The 21,299-nt window shown below is 34.7% G+C and overlaps 1 protein-coding gene across 1 annotated transcript in view; it reads left to right on the top strand.

Annotated features, from left to right (window-relative positions):
- The window catches only part of LOC134675212 (uncharacterized), a 41,448-nt gene extending 21,740 nt beyond the window's left edge, over positions 1–19,708 (top strand). Inside the window, exons 3-5 of the mRNA XM_063533423.1 lie at positions 12,115–12,307; positions 16,627–16,868; positions 19,148–19,708. Coding sequence (XP_063389493.1) covers positions 12,115–12,307; positions 16,627–16,868; positions 19,148–19,221 — 509 coding nt within the window. The 3' untranslated portion in view covers positions 19,222–19,708. The remainder of the gene's footprint in view (positions 1–12,114; positions 12,308–16,626; positions 16,869–19,147) is intronic.
- The last annotated feature ends 1,591 nt before the right edge of the window (positions 19,709–21,299 follow it).

Here is a 21,299-nt window from a genome sequence, read left to right as displayed (position 1 = left end):
CTAAGACTTCGCTGTCCGTCCGTCCGTCCGTCCGTCCGTCCGTCTGTCTGTCACCAGGCTGTATCTCACGAACTGTGATAGCTAGACAGTTGAAATTTTCACAGATGATGTATTTCTGTTGCCGCTATAACAACAAATACTAAAAACAGAATAAAATAAAGATATAAATGGGGCTCCCATACAACAAACGTGATTTTTGACCAAAGTTAAGCAACGTCGGGCGTGTTCAGTACTTGGATGGGTGACCGTTTTTTTTTTGCATTTTTTCCGTTTTTTTTTTCATTATGGTACGGAACCCTTCGTGCGCGAGTCCGACTGCACTTGCCCGGTTTTTTTTTATTTTCAACATGTGATCAGAGTTTCAAACGCTTGGTTTTCTGCCAAGTCAAACATGTCGGAGCATTTTTGAACGATAATCGACTCCTATTTTATGTGATTTACTAAGTTTAATGACAGAAAATACGGATTTCTAATAAATTGTAGCAAAAATAATATAATTCGTTTTGTCATCTACACAATTTTATTGCTCAGTAAAATTGTGCATTATGTTTTAACTGTTTGGCTGTTGAGACCGATTACCTTAGCCTTAGAAGAAAAATTTACTTTTATGCTCTAGAGCATAAAATGCAATTTTATGTCGTCTACGCACGACATAAAGGTGCACTTTTTGAGCACGAGAAGTGAAAAGAGATTTTTTCCGCGTCATTCTCGTGCTGCTACGGGTGCTGTTTGTAGAGACTGGTCTGTTTAAGCTAATACGAGCTAAGTAGTAATAGTAGTATAGTAGTAAAACACTTTATTGTACAAAAATCATAACAAAACAAGAAAAATAACATCCGTCATTAGTACAAAGGCGAACTTATCCCTTTAAGGGATCTCTCTTCCAGTTAATCTTTGAGCAATTGAGGGAGAATTGGAGACGGCAGACATCCGTATTGTATCAACGGCGCAAAAAAAAAAGAAAACAAAAAAAATATAAACGTAAAGCTTCTAGTTTACTTAAAATATAATATTCTTAATGCACCCTCCGTTATATTTAGTAACTTTATTTTTGAGTATAATTACAGTGAGATGCCTCATTCGATCTCGTATGTTCCTTTTCTCTTAATGAATGTCTACACAATGTTTAAATTTGAAGTTTGTATTATCAAGATCACTGCCGAGTTACCTTGGTCTAACTTTACCATACATAAATATATTATTATATTATGCCACTGACTGTACTGTACCGCCCTATAAATATTTTTCACTTAGGCTGGTATTACGGCTCAATGTAATTTCCTAAAACTTTTTACGTTTGATATTTTCATCATTTTTTATGGCAGCCAAGTTAGGCAATGTCTGGTTTTTTACAGTTTCAGGAAATAAAGTTGTCGTATACAGTGCAGTAAATAAATATTTATCATAAATGAAATTCCTTTTATATTACACATTTCAGTATGACTGTTGATTGCATGGATACAGTTTTAATAAAATATAAAGGCTAATAAAAAAAATTGTTACGCATTTTTGTGGATATGACGTCCGACTTTCAATCCGGAGGTCGCGGGTTCAAATCCTGGCTCGTGCCAATGAGTTTTTCGGAACTTATGTGCGAAATATGATTTGAGATTTACCACTAGCTTTTCGGTGAAGGAAAACATCGTGAGGAAACCTGCATACAGTCATCTGCGAAGAAATTCAAAGGTGTATGTGAAGTCCCCAATTCGCATTGGGCTAGCGTGAGTACTATAGCCTAAGCCCTCTCGCGCATGAGAGGAGGCCTGTGCCCAGCAGTGGGACGTATATAGGCTGTTTTTTTTTTTTTGTTGAATGTAATTTTTCCATTTTGTATGTTTTGTGCTGCTAAAGTTAGTTCCCATATAAATAACACAACATATAAGGAATTCGTCAATTTAATTGATTATATAAATAGATAAAATCTTAAAAATTAATAATCTTTGACAGGGCCATCAACAATTAGAGTTAAGTAAGGTAACTTGGGACACATGGGGAAACCTTACACAATTTTTTTTACTCATTTAGTTGCAAATGGAACCTAAGACTGGTAAATTTCAATTAAATTCGGCCAGAGCGGTCGTCAAAAATTGCAAAAATTAAACTGCTTTCAGCCACGTTCACATGTATAAGATGGGGGAATATTATAATTTTCCCCCCAGTCCCATTTATCCTAATTGACGTTATATTTTACTGGTAATTAACCCTTTGTGTCACAATTTTTTATTAATTATACTATTTTTAGTAATAAAAGCGTGCAGTAGTGTATGGCTTACAGTGGCGGCGCGTCAAACATATCCATAGGCAAGCCGGGGCTAATTTGGCTAATTTTGACATATTTCCTTTGCAACTCTGGTCAAACGTCCAAAAACAGGCAAGCCGGTGGGAATCGGCTTTTATGGACGCGCCGCCACTGATGGCTTATGATGGTTAAAATAAGGGAAAATAATTTTTAGTCAATTTTGAAGGGGATGTACCTATATGTAAATAGGTGGTTGGTATAGATGACCACCAGGACGAAAAGAGTTAATGGAAACATAACGCCTTCCTCGGCATTGCTATCAAGTTACCTAACTCACTTCCTGATCGCAAAACCACATTTTATTTTCTGTAAATAGAATGCAAACTGAAAATTAAATTCATAATGGAATTGGCCTCCAGCAACTTTAGATTATCTGATTTATTAACTCGGAATAAGACTGGCTATTCATATTTATGTTATTGAGACTGTACGTATTGAAATATCTGCCACCACGTGGCTTAAGTCAGAAACATAAACTTGACCACGGGCCCAATTCGGATTTTGAAATAGACATCTATTAGATATATTTTAGACATCACCAAGATACGATAACGATATGTTTAAGATCTAACCTCTCATATTTGACATTTGCGCGATTCTGGAGATACTCTTGAACGATTTCCACAGGATATGACTTAGAGATCTAATAGATATCTTACTCTATCGAACGTAAAAGTGACATTGGTTGCCCGTATTGCGCTGCAAAAGAGAACTTACATAGTTGATATCTAAACTATAACGTATCTAGAATGGATCTAGTACGTGTCGTCTCTTGTGAATACCTTAAAGTTCGAATACGGTAGCATTACTTGACATTCGGCGCGATTTGGGAAATGAATAAATAAGAGATTCACTAGATATGAAATAGTAAAGATATATGTGACGTCCCACGGCACGGGTAAGATGCCTTATGGCGGTTGGCGCTTACGCATTATTAACGCCGCTCCAATATTATTATTGTGGCCATACCAGCCGCCATGTGGGTAGGTACCTTTTGCCGTGGAACGTCACATATCTTTACTATTTCATATCTAGTGAATCTTTAACTCATTTCCCGAGTCGCGCCGATTGACACTTCACTTTAAAGCACGGTTCTGCCATCTTGTGGTGTAAATTGAAAACTTAAGCTTGAAATTACATTTCGTTCCAATAACCAAAGGGCTTTTTGTGCTGTCCCTAAAAAAATAATGCACACTCCTTATAAAAATGATTAATGTAAATACATTATATTAAATGGAACTTGAAATGCTAGTGTAGTGACACGAAAATAGAAATGATTTATTTCCGTACCTTCCTCATACAATACAAAAAAAAAATACCGGGAAATGTATTTGCATTACCTCTTTTACCTACGCACTCCAAAAATAAATTGTCTCCTTACTTGTTATGGGCGCGTGATGCCCCGTTGACAGAAAGATAACGGCGAAATATTACGTTATTCTATTTTCTTTTTATATTAAATTTTCTTGTGTGATATTTGTTGTTATAGCTGTAGTACTTGTAGTATAATATAAAGGCTAATAAAAGGGTAAGGTTTTTTTTTCAAACACAAAATGAATGCGAACAAAAAATACTAGTGGCTCTGTGAGCTGTAGACCTCGCGAGCAGAGCTTAAAACTGAGTAAATAAAATAAAATAAAAAACAACAATTGATATGAAATTTAAGTGTAAAAAAATACAAAAAGTTATATCCCAGCATATAATTACTGGGGATCGAACCCAGACCTTCCGTGCAAACAAAAAAAGCGAACGTTTGCAAAATACACCATGATAGTTCTTACATGAGGTGACGAAATTTAGCTACTCATTCTCAAGTAAAAACTAAATATCTAATACCTCCAAAACCACCAAAATAAAATTTCTGATTTTTGGCCATTTAATCTGTAAAAATGTCTTAAAAAGAATACATTCTTATGATACTGATACGACTATTTGTTTAAGCGCGAGCTATCACAACTCTTCCATTATGAAAAATTTCCAAAAACCGGCTCGACAAATTTTTTTTATTGAATCATAGAATTCTGTTACAAAATTTCACGATAATCGGTTAGGAATTGCGACCTGTAGAGGAGAACATCCGGACATACAAAACTAAATATTAGTAAATATCTTAATACCTCCAAAACCAGCGAAATAAATTTTCTGAATTTTTGACATTTAGTCTATAAACATGTCTCAAAAAGAATACTTTCTTATGATACCGATTCGACTATTTGTATAAGTGCGAGCTATCACAACTTTTCCATTTTGAAAAATTTTCAAAAAATGGCTCGACAAAAATAAAATTATCGGTTCATAGAATTCGGTTACAAAATTTCACGAGAATCGGTTAAGAATTGCGATCTGTAGAGGAGAACATCCGGACATACAAAAGCAAAACGCCCGAGTCAAAACGTAGACCTTCGCTTCGCTTCGGTCAATTAAAAACCATTTGCTGTTGTAAAAATAGATAAGCACCGTTGTAAACAGTTTGGGCCCGATTCGGATTTTAAAATAGACATCTATTAGATATCTTTTAGTCATCACCAAGATATAATAACGATATGTTTAAGATCTAACCTGTCAAATTTGACATACATATTTGCGCGAATCTGGAGATACTCTTGAACGTTTTCCACAGGATATGACTTAGAGATCCAATTCACATCTATAGATATCTTACTCTATCTAACGTATAAGTGACATTGGTTGCCCGAATTGCGCTGCAAAAGAGAACTAGTTGATATCTAAACTATAACGTATCTAGAATGGATCTAGTACGTGTCGTCTCTTGTGAATATCTTGTTTCAGTTTACAAATTATGTAAAGTACTGTTACTACTTACAAAATACGAAGCAAAATAAAATAATTGGCTTGTTTCATAGAAGGAACTTTTTTTTTTTTATTATGCATGGGTTTACTCATGGCCACAGACTAGCCGAGGCGTAGACGTGGCCTACGATGGAGCGAGCTCGCCCAGGGACTAGGAACTAATAGTTATTAGGAGTAAGTTGAAGATAACGTCACGGGCGTAATCTATAATAAAATTCATCATCATCATTAACTTAAGAGTTATTATCTTGTCGGTGGAGTATCTTCCAGCTTTCCCTATCTTGCGCCAGCTCTTTGTCTTTTTGATACGACACGAATATAAATAATTATTAGAAATCCAATTAATCTTCTAGTTGTTTACCAGAAACTTTGAGATCGAAAACAAATAATTCTGTTTATATCGTTTTATAATACAGTTGGAGAGCAAAATTTATGGCGTGTCAAATTTTACCGCTGTAATTTTATCAAATATTTTTATGGAACTAAAATTTACATCATTTAGCTTTTATTTCACTTGTGAGTTTTTATTTTCCTCTCTGGATATTGACATTATGAAAAAAAATATACTCAAACATTCTGGAAAATATTTTGTTTTTTTTTAGATTAGAACGTAAGACGGACTCTATAAGTACCTACCTTTCGGATCGAATAATGTTCGATCGAATAATGTTAATTTTAAAAATTTTTTTTATTTTTTTATTTTATTTTAGTACATGGAAAACCAACAGCGCTATATATATCCAGAAATTACAATAGAATCACAGAGCCAATTATAGGTTCTCACTTATAGAAATATAATAAATTATAGAAAGTTTTTGCCCAACTTAGTTACACATACAAGTTCACAAAGCACAAGAACAGAGATATCTATGTTTACAAAAATAAATAAAGAGATGAAAACCTTTTACGGATAGTACACATTTAATAATGTACCGAGCCCTGACCTGCGCCAGAATTATTGTCACCCATGAAGTATCTAATTAATTTATTTTTTATTACTGGTATGCTATCACTATATATGTCAATATCACAATTTGTAAGAACTTTATTTAAACTCATACCTGCCCTGCATATGAAGCTGTTTTTCCTATACCTAGTAGCAGCAGCTTGGTTATTACTAATGGGACGAAAATGCCTAAGCCTCCTTGACGGAACATTAAAATAGATCTTATTAAGCAAATTTGGACAATCTACATTACCTTTTATAATATTTACTAAGTAAACTATATCTGCAATTTCACGGCGCTTAACAAGTGGGATCAAATGATGTTTCTTACACAGCTTGCGGTAGTTGGTAGAACTATAATTAACTCGCATTTTGTAACAGAGAAATTTGACGAATTTTAACTGCAATCTCTCAACCCTATCAACATAAATTTGATATTGAGGATTCCATATCTGAGATGCGTATTCTAGTTTGCTTCTCACGTAAGCGCAATACAAGATTTTGAGAGTTTTGGGACGGGTAAAACAGACTGAACTACGCATTATAAAACCAAGTGACCTGGAAGCTTTACCTACTATACTATCAATGTGCTCACTAAAAATAAGTTTGGAGTCATGAATAATACCTAAATCTCTCATGATTGCTACTCGCTGAAGAATGTTATTTTTAAGTGAATATGGGGTATATATATTATTTGATTTACGAGAGAAGGTTACCGTAGAACATTTAGAGGGGTTTAAATCTAATTTGTTTGTGATACAATAGGTATCGAGTCTTCTTAGATCAGATTGTAGTGCATATGCATCAGCCGGTGAGGTAATTTTAGCAAAAATTTTCATGTCGTCCGCAAAGCTGAGTAACTTAGAGAACTGGAAGCAGGTACTTATGTCATTCACAAAAATGTTAAATAGAAGTGGGCCCAATATAGACCCTTGGGGGACTCCACTTGGTATAGATACCCAGCTCGACATGTAATTATTAATCACCACTGACTGACACCGATTTTTTATGTACGACTTAAACCATCTTAGAAGATCCCCTCTAATACCAATCAAATAAAGCTTAGATATTAAGATATCGTGATCAATACGATCGAAAGCTTTACTGTAATCTGTATAGATAACATCCACCTGATGACCATTGTCCATCGACTCAGAGATAAAGTCATTGAGTAAAGCCAGGTTAGACACTGTGGACCTACGTTGAATGAAGCCATGTTGAGTATCATCGATAGAATTTTTTAATGCTGATGAAATCTGCATGTGGACTATTCTTTCTAAAACCTTGGCCAAAATACACAATTTAGAAATCGGTCTGTAATTAGACACATCCGTTTTTGAACCTTTTTTTAAAACTGGAGTTATAAAAGCTGATTTCCAAATCGCAGGAACGGTACATTCCACGAATGACCGACGGAACTAGTGAAATGGGTTTGGTTAACGCTTTGGCACAGTTTATGTAAAACAAGGCTGGCACCTGATCGGGGCCAGCTGATTTATTAGGATCGAGGCTTAGCAAGAGTTTGGTAACCAAGTCACTGTCAACAGAGATGCTGGCTATATCAATAGCCGAGTCGGTATAGTTAAGAGTGTTGTTACAACCGCGTGGATCGCTTGCGGCAGGGATTCCAGGGTCTAGGAAACTTGTTTTAAAATAATCAGAAAACGCATTACAAATATCATTCCCTGAATTCACAGTAACACCACTGTAACACATAGTACTAGGTATCCCAAAGGACTTTGAACGAGATTTTATAAAGGACCAAAATAATTTTGGATTTTTACTTATATTATTCTCAATCGTTTCAATATAATTTAAGAAACAACGTTTTTCCATACGCCTGACTCTTTCCCTCTGATACTCGAAGGAGAGCAAATCACACCTATTACCATACAACTTAAACCTACGATGATACTTGTGTTTTTCTTTGATGGCTTTCTTTAGCGAGGATGAGTACCAAACTGGGTATGAGCATTTGGAAATAAACTTGTGAGGGACATACTTATCTCTTAATTCCTCAAATTTAGAATAAAAATAATCAATACACTGATCAAAAGTACGGCCAAAGAACTCAACATCCCAGTCTATCTGTAAAAGTTCGAAATTAATTAAGTCATAATTGGCTTTGTTATAAAAGTATTTCATGACCGGTGCGGATTTTAGAGATGTACAAGAGACAAATGTTACATTAATGTTTAATGCCTTGTGATACGGGTCTATGGGTACAAGCGGGTTTAGGCACTCACACACAGTCACTACGTCATTGCACAACACAAGATCCAATATCTTACCGTATACGTTAGACACTCCATTATACTGGTACAAGTCAAGATAACTTAGCTCATCGATCAAATTACACTCATCCATGGAAGTATAGTTAGATGGTAATAAATGTCGGTTACTTGACGTCCACACAATGTTACTTAGATTAAAATCACCGATAATTAAGAATTTATCGTCAGGATTATTAATTATTACTTCTCCTAGTTTATCAAGAAAATTAGAGAGTTGACAAGAAAAAGAGTAACCCTGCCCTTGCTTGCATAAGTAAACAACACATAAATGTAGCTTAACCGTTCCATTATTAACCAACAAAGTGAGCCATAAGTCTTCCGCCGAAGAATGGTAGGTAGGCTGCGGATTGACGGCCAATTCTTTCCGCGTAGCAATAATAACACCGCCACCTCGACTCTGGCCCGTAAGCGCCAGGTCGCGGTCACGCCGCCAAACTACATACCTGCTATCAAAAAGTTCCGAATCCATGGAGTAGCTTTGTTGTGTAAGGTGTGGCCTGTAATATGAGCAAAAAATTAAACTGTAGGCTGTACTCCTCATACTGACCAACAATTTTATTGTTTAGCGACTTTTAAAAATAACTTGTAGTTTGATTTTTAGTACACTTTAAAGTTTATTCTAAGACGCAATGTATTGCGAATTTTGTTATGTTTAAGGCGTGACAAGCAATCTCAATCACAATGATATGGCGTGGCGGTGGCGTCTATTGAAGATAATATTTATTTTATATGAAAAATACTTCATAATTTTTAAAAGTTGTTGAACAAAAGTGTCACCGTTTGAGGAGTACAATCTATGTTTTAATGATTTGCTCATGTTACAGGCCACACCCGGTATTATTGCAGGTAACTATATAACATAACCGACTGATCATTATTTTCTCAACAGCATTCGCACCATATCCACCCGTAACCGGACATAATAACATGCCTAGTTTTCTCAATATTCATACTTCATTTAACCGCTCTTACCCTACTTTCTTTAACGGGAACAGAGCCGTTCGACCGTCACTAATAACTAGAAATATTTCCAGTGGAAATATTTATTAATGAGATAAAATTGTACAACGCATTTCATGTGGTGAGAATTCGCGTGTTTTTGACTTTCTGTTCGATAAATGACGGTGAGAATGTTAATAGTGTCAATTATTTACAGATTAAATTATTGATATACCGCGTGTGGCCTATAATATGAGCAAAAAATTTAACCGTAGGCTGTATTCCTCATACTGACCAACATTCGTTCAGCGACTTTTAAAAATAACTTGTTGTTTGATTTTTAATACACTTTAAATTTTATTCTAAGACGCAATGTATTGCGAATTTTGTTATGTTTAAGGCGTGACAAGCAACGTCAATCACAATGATAATGGCGTGGCGATGGCGTCCATTGAAGATAATATTTATTTTGTATGAAAAATAGGGAATCTAAATACTTCATAATTTTTAAAAGTTGTTGAACAAAAGTGTCACCGAATAGAATAGAATAGAATAGAATAGAATAAAACTTTATTTTATATAATTTAGGTTACAGAATTATGGCCCGCCAAGTGCAAGCAGTATTATTTTACATATATGTCTTAGGTATCAAAAAGATCTAATGTAAAGTAAATGGGGCTCAGTTCAGACATGAACTGGCTCACGCGAAAGCTATGTATACATTTAAATGACAGGGATACGAGGTGGAGCCATTCGCTTGGAGAGTGGTTGAGTGTTAATTATTTGCTCGTGTTAAAGGCGACACCCGGTATGTACTTTTTAATTTGTAAGACGAAAACATAATAACTTTGTATGCTAACTTTTTGTATTATTAAATGAGTAAGCGCTGCTAATTTATTTTTTCATTTAGCTATACTGCAAAACGTAATTCAAGACCAAAAAAAGTAAGACAATGTTGCCACTGCAATAATTTTTTTGTAAAATTATAAAATCCTATTGATAAATTGATAAATAATCACTCTAAGATAATTTATTCATGAGTAATTTTACTCCTACTATTTAAAAAAAGTGCTTTTAATTACTTATTTGTACATAAATACAAGACGCGCTAGTAAAAAAGTGGCAACATTTCTTACTTTTTTTGGTCTTGAATTACGTTTTGCAGTTTAGTTTCCGAACTGTAGGTACAGTCACTTGCAATAATATGTTTCTCTTCGAAGGGCGCAAAAATATATATCGATATATAATATCTATCTATCTAATATATACCTATCATCGATCTTATTTGTAGCGCAATAAGGGCGAATCACATATTTTTGCGGCCTTTGTTGTGTAACATTTTATTGCAGATGACTGCACTAATAACACATTAAACTCTCGCGTTTGTTCACATAATTAATGTCATTAACGGATTAAATTGAATCGCATTAGAACCGTTTATTACATACTGTCGGTAATAAGATTAACTAGCAAATTGCTTAGGTATGTCAAAGTTTGTGAGCAGGTTCAACGGTTATACCGGGTGTGGCCTGTAACACGAGCAAATAATTAAAACATAGATTGTACTCCTCAAACGGTGACACTTTTGTCCAACAGCTTTTAAAAATTATTAAGTATTAAAACTCCCTATTTATCATATAAAATAAATATTATCTTCAATGGACGTCATCGCTACGCCATATCACTGTGATTGACGTTGCTTGTCACGCCTTAAACATAACAAAATTCGCAATACATTGCGTCTTAGAATAAACTTTAAAATGTATTAAAAATCAAACAACAAGTTATTTTTAAAAGTTGCTGGACAAATGTTAGTTAGTATGAGGAGTACAGCCTACAGTTTAATTTTTTGCTCATATTACAGGCCACACCCGGTATGTATAATGTTTTTGCAGATTCTGTTTAAAAAAACGCGGAGTATATATTTGTTCAGTTTTAAGCTATGTTCGCGCGAGATTTACAGCTTACAGAGCCACTAGTATGAATATTTCCATCTTCTTCGCGTTATCCGAGCATTTTGCCCCGGCTCATGGGAGCCCGGGGTCCGTTTGGCAACTAATCCCAAGAATTGGTGTAGGCACTACTTTTTACGAAAGCGACTGCTACCTGAACTTCTAACCTAGACCTTTTTTCGTCTGGTTTCCACTCCATGTTTTTCCTTCACTGAAAAGCGACATGATATTTCGTACATAAGTTCCGAAAAACTCATTGGTACGAGCCGGGGTTTGAACCAGCGACCTCCGTATTGACTCCGCTGCCAATGCTTCTTATTATAATATATTATTTATATAAATGCAAGTGTCCTGACTGACTGACTGACTGATTCATCAACGCAGAGCCGAAACTACAAAAGATAGAAAGTTGAAATTTGCACACTAGATTACATTTATGAAGTGTACAAGAGATAAGAAGCGATATTGAGAAATTCAACCCCTAAGGGGGTTAAAAGGGGATGAAAGTTTGTATGGGGTTCAAGTTTTATTTTAAGCTAGGAATTTAAAACTTCGTAATAAGATATATTAGGTATTAAAATACAAGAAAACTAATTTCAGCGTTTTTATTCATTCATCTTCTAACGTGGTGCAAAAGGAGTTGAAAGTTTGTATGAATATTGATATTCAAATATTTTTTCAAGCTTTCAAGTTAGGAACTTCCAACTTGGTAAAAGGGCATTAACATTATATTAAATGTTTGTATTATAAAGTTTGCATCGATGAAAATTATAGGTACTCAAGATGTAAAATGTTCAAGATAAGAGTCCACGCGGACGAAGTCGCGGGCAACAGCTAGTTTATTTACGTATATGTTTTACATGTATGTTACAGAAAGACGACAAAAGAAGAAGGTACTCCAAGCAGTCATCCCGCTAATGTTCGGCATGAAGTCAGCCGGCGCGGTCATATTCTCTATGGCCCTGGTCACTGCACTCACACTGAAGGCCTACGTGGCTAGCAAGCTGGCCCTGATGGTGACTGTTGGCATGGCGATCAAGAAGCTGTATGAGACTTACGGTCAAGGGTGAGTTGGTTTTATTAAATGAACAATGGAATTCTGCCATTGACAAAGATATCTAGGGACTGGCTTTACGGGCAATAATAATGAGGCATGACAGGGGCCAGTACAGCGGTGTGAAACCGCTATAACGCGATTGGTTGATGAGTACGCATCACGCGCGGGATTGGTTGACGAGTTCGCATTACGCGCGCTATTGGTCGCAACTAGTTGCGTTAGACTGCACGATTGGCTGGAATTCGTGAGTAACACCGCTGAACTAGTACCATTTTTAGTGCCCCATTAGCCCGTCCCTAGATATTATACGTCAATGACTTTTGCGGAATTTCCACTTCCATATTTATGTGTAGGAATCGTAATTTCACATTTCTAAAATTAAATTTTCCTTTTTTTTATTTCCACGAATCTGTAAAAATCCCGATGCCACTATTGAAAACATCTTCTATTTTTTAAGGATAGCAACTACAAGCGTAATAATTTTTGACTTCAAATAAAAGACGAATAAACAAAATAATATCCACATAATAATAAATAAAAACGAATATTTAAATAAATAAACATTATTGTAGATGCCATGTTTTATCAGAGGGCTTACCGGGAACCACGTCCACTTGTAAATTCGTACGTAAGTGTGACAGGAACGCAACACGATGAACGTGGGCCCTAGGCCCTCTGAGCTCCCACTGCCGTTCGCACCAGTCGCTAGCAGTAGGTATAAATGAGTTCTTATTTAACATTAGATTCATTTCTAACTTTTTTACGTAAAATACTCTGTTTATTTGCTAAATATACGATATGGATCAGATAAGTCAGTGTCGGACGCCGTTTTCGTTCAAAGACGTTTCACAGTAACATATCCGATGCATGTCCTACCTTTAGCAAATTTTTGACGTATCTTAAAGTTCGAATCAGGCCGTAAGTCCCGTTTTCGTAAATATATAATCATGTTAAAAATCGTGAAGGCTTAAAATCAGTAGCTACTTTCAGCTACATTTTAGGTGGCTAAAAGGTACCTAATAGCGATGTCATGTATAAAACGTAGCTCAGCGTAGGTAACATAAATAATCACAAGACACATGAGTCTGTCAGAATGATGGAGCTAAATTCTTATTACGTGGAAACATTATTCGTACGAGATGTGCTCAGGTGGAGTTCAGTATATCGTAATAATATTAAAATTTATATTACATTAGCCTGAAATAAGTAACTATGTTAATGTTGTACCAGAAATGCTGCAAAAGCATAAGAAAATATGTTTCCGAGTATGAAAGTTGAACTAGATGGCGTTGTATGGCGCAAAGTATTTTGTAAGTGGGTACACAATTGTCAAACTTCAAGTTTTGACAACAAAAAATAGACAAAACATTGTGTGGCCATACGACGTACATGTACAGTCGCCATCAGATATATCGGAGCGCCTAAGGCGCTCACAAATATCTGAGCACGCCTCTATTGTCAGGGCATTAGAGTGCGTGTTCAGATATTATGAACACCTTGGTCGCTCCGTTATATCTGATGGCGACTGTACATGTAATTTGACTTTCTATGTCACAACGATTCTCGATTATATACCTAACTCTTCTAATACTAGAGTCAGACCAAGAAAAGTCTGCAGCCGATTTGATAGCCCACGCATTGCACGTGTTATTTTAAACGTCAAACTTCTATAAAATTATGACGTGTAAATAACACTTACACTACGTTGGCTATCAAATCCGCTGCAGACTTTTCTTGGTCCGACTTTAATAACTCTTTCTTACTAAATACGTAACTTCATATAAAAATAATAAAGATAAAAGATAAAAAAAGATAAAAAAATTGTTTATTCAAGTAGGCATATTACAATGCGCTTATGAACGTCAAATAAACCTTTACCGGCTCTAACCGTACACCTCTGCCCCGAGAAGATTTAAATCCCCCCTCAATTGGAGGAGGGAATATAGATAAAACATAGACAAATATATTTTCAGGCGCAAATACTAATAATAAAATAGAACCAAATAAAAATTTATAGAAATGAGCATAATGAGCTCTCTTTGGAGTAATTCGTTTACAATAATCTTGTAATTAAAATTACATCTGATACCAGTTTTTCATTAAATACAAAATAATATATAAATATATAACAGCAATTAAATTCTTATAACTTGAGAATTAAAACGTAGGTAGTCTATTTAATTTCTGTTCCTAAGTAGTTAATCCTTCATAACCCAACTTTGCGGCTCTGAATACATTTAACTACTTGTTTATCCCAAAAGTTAGGTAATTTCAAACGAATGTGCCTAAGAATATATTTTCTGAGTAAATTTTAGTAGAGATATAGTCTATTTGGCGTCTGGGCTAGAATAAAGCTAGATTTTACTTAGGGTTATCTTTAAACAGAATCTGCAAAACATAGGTTAAATATCTGAATGAAATCATATTTATATTACAAATAAAATAAGAATAGAAATTTACAAATTTATAACTATATACTTAATATCTGAAATAAAATTCTGTAAATTGTTTTAAATATCGGCTGTACTCTATCCGTGTTAAGGTAGGAAATAAAAGGTACAAAATAAAAGGAATATTTTCATGTTTTGCTAACTAAAAATAATTGGTCAATGCAAACAAATAAAATACTTACTGAATTTCAACACCTTTCCATTGGCTATAAAACATTTTGTCATAAATATTCAAATTTGCTTAAGGATTGGGCCCCATATCTTAATAGCTTATTAAACAGCTCTCACATTGATTTAATTTACAGTTTTCATTATTGTTATATTGCTATTCAAATGCTACTAAAATTTGTTTAAAATGTTTTAATAATTATTATGAAAGCAGTGTCGGCAAATCTGCGTACTGAAATTATTCTCATTCATTTAAAACAATGAAAACAGTTAAAAATCTTGAAGGTATTTAGAGGCTTCATTCTGTTACTCTTGAATAATAAACTATTAGTATTCAACATAACTTTGCAATAAATAACGTTGGGTTAAGTGTCGTCCTATGGAACTTGCTAATTATGTAAACAAACCGCCATATTGAAATTGTCTCTGACTGAATTTGCTAGTGACTTTGTTTACATAGTTAGCAAGTTCCGTAGAATGACACTTTAGATAATATTAGTTGCTATCCTTAAACAATAAAATTTTGAGAAATTTTCACTATCTAAGACATTACTGGCAAATAATATATTCACTTTTAATAATGATATATAAAATGATGAAATTCAAAATGATATTAACCATAGAAATAGATTTGGATTTTCTTTCGAGCATATGTGAACTCACTCATTTTTATGAGAGAAAACAATCAAAATAGCATGTTGAAGTTCATAAATATTCATAATATTACAAAAAAGTGGTATAAGTGTTTGGTCAGTAATGTAATTTATTGCAGAAGCTGAACAAAATGTCTTAAGAATGTCAGGGAAAAGTAAAAGTAGTGTTTGGTTCACCATTTTATGTAAAATGCTCAATTAAAACATTTATTAATTTCTAAATTACTTTTTACATTATTGACATTCTAGAGATTTTTTTTCTTAATTTAATTGAATTTATATTTAGATTGGGCTTTACAACGATTTATCTAAGGAATAAGAAAATAGAATTCGAGAAACAAATAAGATAAAAAATTAAGTTTTATTTAACACAGATGAATAAATTGTAAGTACATTAGACGAATCGTTGTGAGCCTTGACTCTTGTAGTAGAACTGACTGACTTTTACGCACGACTGCCTCTGATTTCAATTATAAAACTGTTCTTACATTCTGTTTTATCAGTTTTCCATATTGTAAAGCAAACGAAATACTAGACTGACATACACGCACTGACGCTACACATACATATTTACCAAGCGACTTCAACCGATTTCACTTGACGATAACGTGACAAACAGTTTGCTGGAATTAAAAAGAAAACTACTTTCGACTGTATCCATAATCTGAATTACGTTCAAATTCCTGTGTGCCTAGCGTGACCATTGTCGTTCGAGAAAAGAAGAAAGTGAACTTATAATTCTTGAATCCATAATAACGTTTTTGTAACAGAAAATAGTAATTTATTCCATATCGGTGTTAGACTTGCAAAATCGGGTAATATCGATGTTACGCGTTCTGCGTTCAATTTTTATTTTACGACGGACAAGATTGACTATTGAGTTGACGACGGGACTTAACATCGAGTTTGGAAAACATTGACGTGACTAGACTTCTGGCATTACTAGTTAAGTATCAGTTAATTTCATGCTCTTTTTCTCAAAAGAGCTTACGATTACATTAGTGAAATTGCGGAAGTAGTACCTAAGTAAACGAAATTTAATTCTTTCACATTCCAGCGTCGGTTTACAAAACCATCCATACCTTTACTCGCAATACCCAATCGATTTCCCGAGCGCTTCATCGCAGCACACATACTCCGTCCCAGGGATGAATGCCCAATTCGGTCCGGAGATGTACAATCCAGCTTTAGCACCTCATTCTCATGAGCTGCTTCAGCAGAATGATGCAAGTGCACAGCAGTCTCAGCAACAGCCCACCTTACTCGTCAACTCCACCAGGGCGTCAGAAAGATGGGATGGTAAGTCTAAACTGCTTCAATTCATCGAACCAATCGTCGATGGCTTCAAGAATCTCATTGATCCCATTGCTAACGTTTTCTACGATGCCATGCCAGCGACTTTCCGAGGTCTCACATCCGACGTTTCCACGACGAAGAGCATCGAAGATGTAAAAGAAAAGGTTAAAAAACCTAGAGAAATACTGGTGCCGCAACCAAGGAACATCGCACAACGAAAGATGACCTATAGAAAATCAATGAGTCAAAGGCCTAAGAAATATAACGAATTGAAACTTGACTTAGACAAGATGAAACATAATAAGGATTTCCACGATTATGTTAAAACTAAAAAGTATAAATATAACTACCCTAACACATATTACTATCCTAGAGTAAAATATTTTGTGAACCCTCACTCATTTTATAGCAAAACCAACAACACTAGATTGATCCCTTATAAGAAAAATACTTTGAATATTAACATTGTCAATAATGATGTATTGTCTACTTTCAATGAATCTAGTGAATGGAAGCCAATTGTTGTCGCTAATTTAGATACTATTATTCCCAATGACATTAATCCGATTACTGATATAACTCCACTAGTTCCTCTAAAAAGAAAAAGGACTCGCGTAAAACGAGAAGTCCCTGATATATACACAAACTTATTTCGTAATTCAAGCATCGCTGTTGAAGGTAGGCAATATAACACAGCCAGGGGTTTTTTTGACTATATAAGCAGTTTATTTTCTATAGATTCGGTATCACAACTTTTTAGAACGGAAACAAAGGGTCCACCGTATTACACGATAGCGTATGATGCTCTTATGCTAACTCTTGAAGTAGTAGACGGCATAATGGGCGTATCAGATGACCTCAGCAAATTTTACGTACCACCAAAGAAAAGACAAAAGAAGAAGCAAAAGAGAAAGAACGTAGAAACACAAGATAATCAGAGACGATACACAAGAAACATTTTCACTAAGCATTAGGATAGCATTCCATTTCTGACCGCAGTTGCACTACTAGTACCTACGCGCCGGTGTTATTGTCAATTTCGATAGTAAAATGAATAGTAGTGCTGCTGTCGTTGGAAATGGACTGTCACCTTTAAACTCTACTGCATTCATTATATGTTATTTATAAATGGTGGTGGTTTTACGCATTTAATGTTGCATTTATTTTTTTATAATAGATACACGGGTAAGAAAGGTTTGTAAATATCAATGAAAATGTATATACTTATGCCACCTTGATCACTACAAGATGACAGTTTACATGTATTTTCTAACATGAAGATTATTTATTTTTTGTCATTGTTACTGTGATCTATATCATGTCTGATATTGTTTGTTAAAATTTGTTCAGATTTGTTAACAAAATAGACATGTAAACTTACATAATCCCCAAAATTACAGGCTTCAAATTTAACTCGCTAGGTAAGCTCCCCTTGACTGTTCAATTTAGCTAGAAGCCTAAAAGGCTTAACAATCACGGAGCGTTACATTATATTTGTAAAACCCAGCAGGATTGTTTTTTGATATTAACGTGTTTATTTATATTTTCATATAAAAACGCGCCTGCTGACTTCAAAGTGTTAACTGTTCGTAAATTCTCTAATCGCATCAGCTTTCTAGCCAAAATGCCAGGTGCTGTGTTCGCCATTACTTCCAACTTGTGTCGCATAAATCAAATTTGGGACCGACCTACATTTTTTGTGAATAGGGTTTCCATGACTAAATTTTATTGTACCAGGAAGTTACTTATCCACTCACATGTTTTTGGCAACTGTAGTTGCCAGCTGTCACCCTTATTTTATAATAATAATCGAGGTCACTGAAAAATATCAACCATGTGAAAATTTATGGCGTTTTCATGATTATTTCGGATTTGCAATAATATAAATTCATCAAATTTTATTTAATAAATACCTGAAAATTGTATTAAAATTTGCAAACGTGTCTATTTTACTGACAGATCTGGTTAGATTTTAAATGAAAAATATACAACCACGGCCATAAAAGTCTCTAAATATTACTATTTAAACGTAGATTAATTTAGCAATCTTCTGTTATACGAGTAATATCAAGTGAATGGAAACATGACGTAATAAAATTTTCCAACAAGTCATAAAACTCATAAAAAAGTCACGAGTCTATCTGAAAAAGTGATAAGTGGCCAAGTAAATCTTTTGTTTTCACTTGATATTACGCTCTAATAGTAAACTTTTTAAAGGCCGTGGCTGTATCAACATTTGAATTGATATTTGTAAAAAAACTATATGCTTTCAAATTGTGCAGGGTTCCGGAGACGTCCAATGTCCTATGGAACATCGCGCGCTACATCAAGAGCTTATTCGGGTTCCCGGACTTAGCTGTCAGCGAACCATCAATGCCCATGCCTATGTATGTCATGCCCACGCCGATGGAGATGTATGGGCAAATGGGCCAGCCCATGGTCATGCCTGAGATGCAACAGATACATCAAATGCAGATGGCAATGGTATGATTGGACATCTGGACGTTAGACAGCGGCTAAGCGATCAAGTGACGATTGATTTTGTTAATGAGCTAAATGTCAGATCACCACGTCAGCTTGATCCGTTGCCTTTTTGTGATAAACGTGGTGATCTGACATTTAGCAATTCTCTCAGCGCAATGTTTTAAATTCATTGTTCTTTTTCTTGATTTGAATTTCAAGCATTGCGCTTTCTGCCCGGACGTTTTTTCTGAAAGACTGATTTTTTCTAAGTGCGAGCCCGTCGACTTAATATTCGAATTGTTTTAGGTAATTTATTTTAATTGTAAGAGTTGTTATAAGGCTTATTTATGCGGCACGTTAAAATAAATAAGAGAAACTTATTTGTTGTTTTATTTATCTAAGCTTTGTTTTGTTGTAAAGACAAAGATTCGTATTTTATTCAGCGCTTTGTTATTTGAACAGACTAAGATGAAAATTTTCCATTTAGGTACTATAATTAGGTCTAGTAAATTGGTCGCTCTGGGGGTGGCATTTATATCCAGCAATGGATGCCTTTTGGCTGATATGATGATGATGAAGAATTAATTAGTCAGTGTTACAAGTGAGGCGTAATATCCACGTGTAGTGATAGTACTTAATAAAAATAGTCAGTATAATTTAGACCAGCTAGATTTATGGTTAAATTAATTCGTAGATAAAATTATTGTTTTACTTACAGTCGCCATCAGATATATCGGAGCGGCCAAGGTGCTCACAAATATCTGAGCACGCCTCTATTGTCAGGGCGTAGTGCTTGTTCAGATATTGTGAACACCTTGGCCGCTCCGATATATCTGATGGCGACTATACCATATTACTCATATAGGTACATGTTTGACTAATTTGGTAACACAATAGAATTAATCAAAATGGAGTGAAATTAAATCTTTAACTATGTATATTTTTGCACTACGGGCAGCTCAACATTCGCCAAAAAAACTTCGCTGAACGTAAGTACTCCCGAAAATTAAATCCGTTTTTAAAACTGATTTTTTTTGTCACTAATGCAGGGCTTTGACATGATGAAGCTATTTTTTAAATGTTCATTAGTTAAATTAATGTACACTGAGATAAGTTATATTTAACTAGCGTCATTAAAATCTCTTCAGCGAATAATTTTCCATCTTTCTGTTCTAAAGCATGTGCTTTGTTAAACTCAACAATCACGTTTAATAGTACATTACTACAGAGGCCGGGACAAAAGGGGTTGCCGGCCGAAGACATATAGACGGCCGAGCGAAGCGAGGCCGGATAGGTCTGAGCGCGGGCAACCCCATTTCCCGCCGAGGTATGTATAGTGCTTTTCTCAAACATGCAATGAAATAAATAAAGTAAAAAATCCACGAAACCCAAGTTTTATTTATAGAAAAAACTAAAAGTAAACTACACCCAAAATATAACCAACACGTACCTATATCATTATCACGCGTATGTTTTACACGAGTCGTGTATTTTTACTACCCTTATATTTTCATGTATCTTTGATTTTTTCGCCTTGTATCCGTCTGACTGTCGTTTTCGTCACATAAGTTTACATAGTCTTTCATGTTGATATCATGTTTCACATACATCGTTGCTTTATGCATGGAGTAAATAAGTATAATTTCCACAGTGTTGACGAATTTGTAGTTACATTCATTTAAAATATGCCACAAAACTGTTTCTAATAAACTGTGAGCCATTTTTCTTAGTTTCTCAAATAATAAAGTTGCCATAAGCAACCATATACATACTTCGTCTTTGACTTGGCGGCAGAGGCAGCAAGTTATTTAAAATCAATTCTGCTTACGCTGCCAATTCCAACACCTACGATTACAATTAATATTAATTTCATTATTTCGTCGGATCTCATATTAAAGTCATAAAATCAACAACGCACCATAAATCCAATAAAACAGAATGAACATTTTTCAACTTTATCTCCATAACAAT

Source organism: Cydia fagiglandana, chromosome 21 (assembly GCF_963556715.1).
Source record: "Cydia fagiglandana chromosome 21, ilCydFagi1.1, whole genome shotgun sequence".
Lineage (NCBI taxonomy): Eukaryota > Metazoa > Arthropoda > Insecta > Lepidoptera > Tortricidae > Cydia > Cydia fagiglandana.
This window is presented reverse-complemented; position numbering and strand designations above follow the sequence as displayed.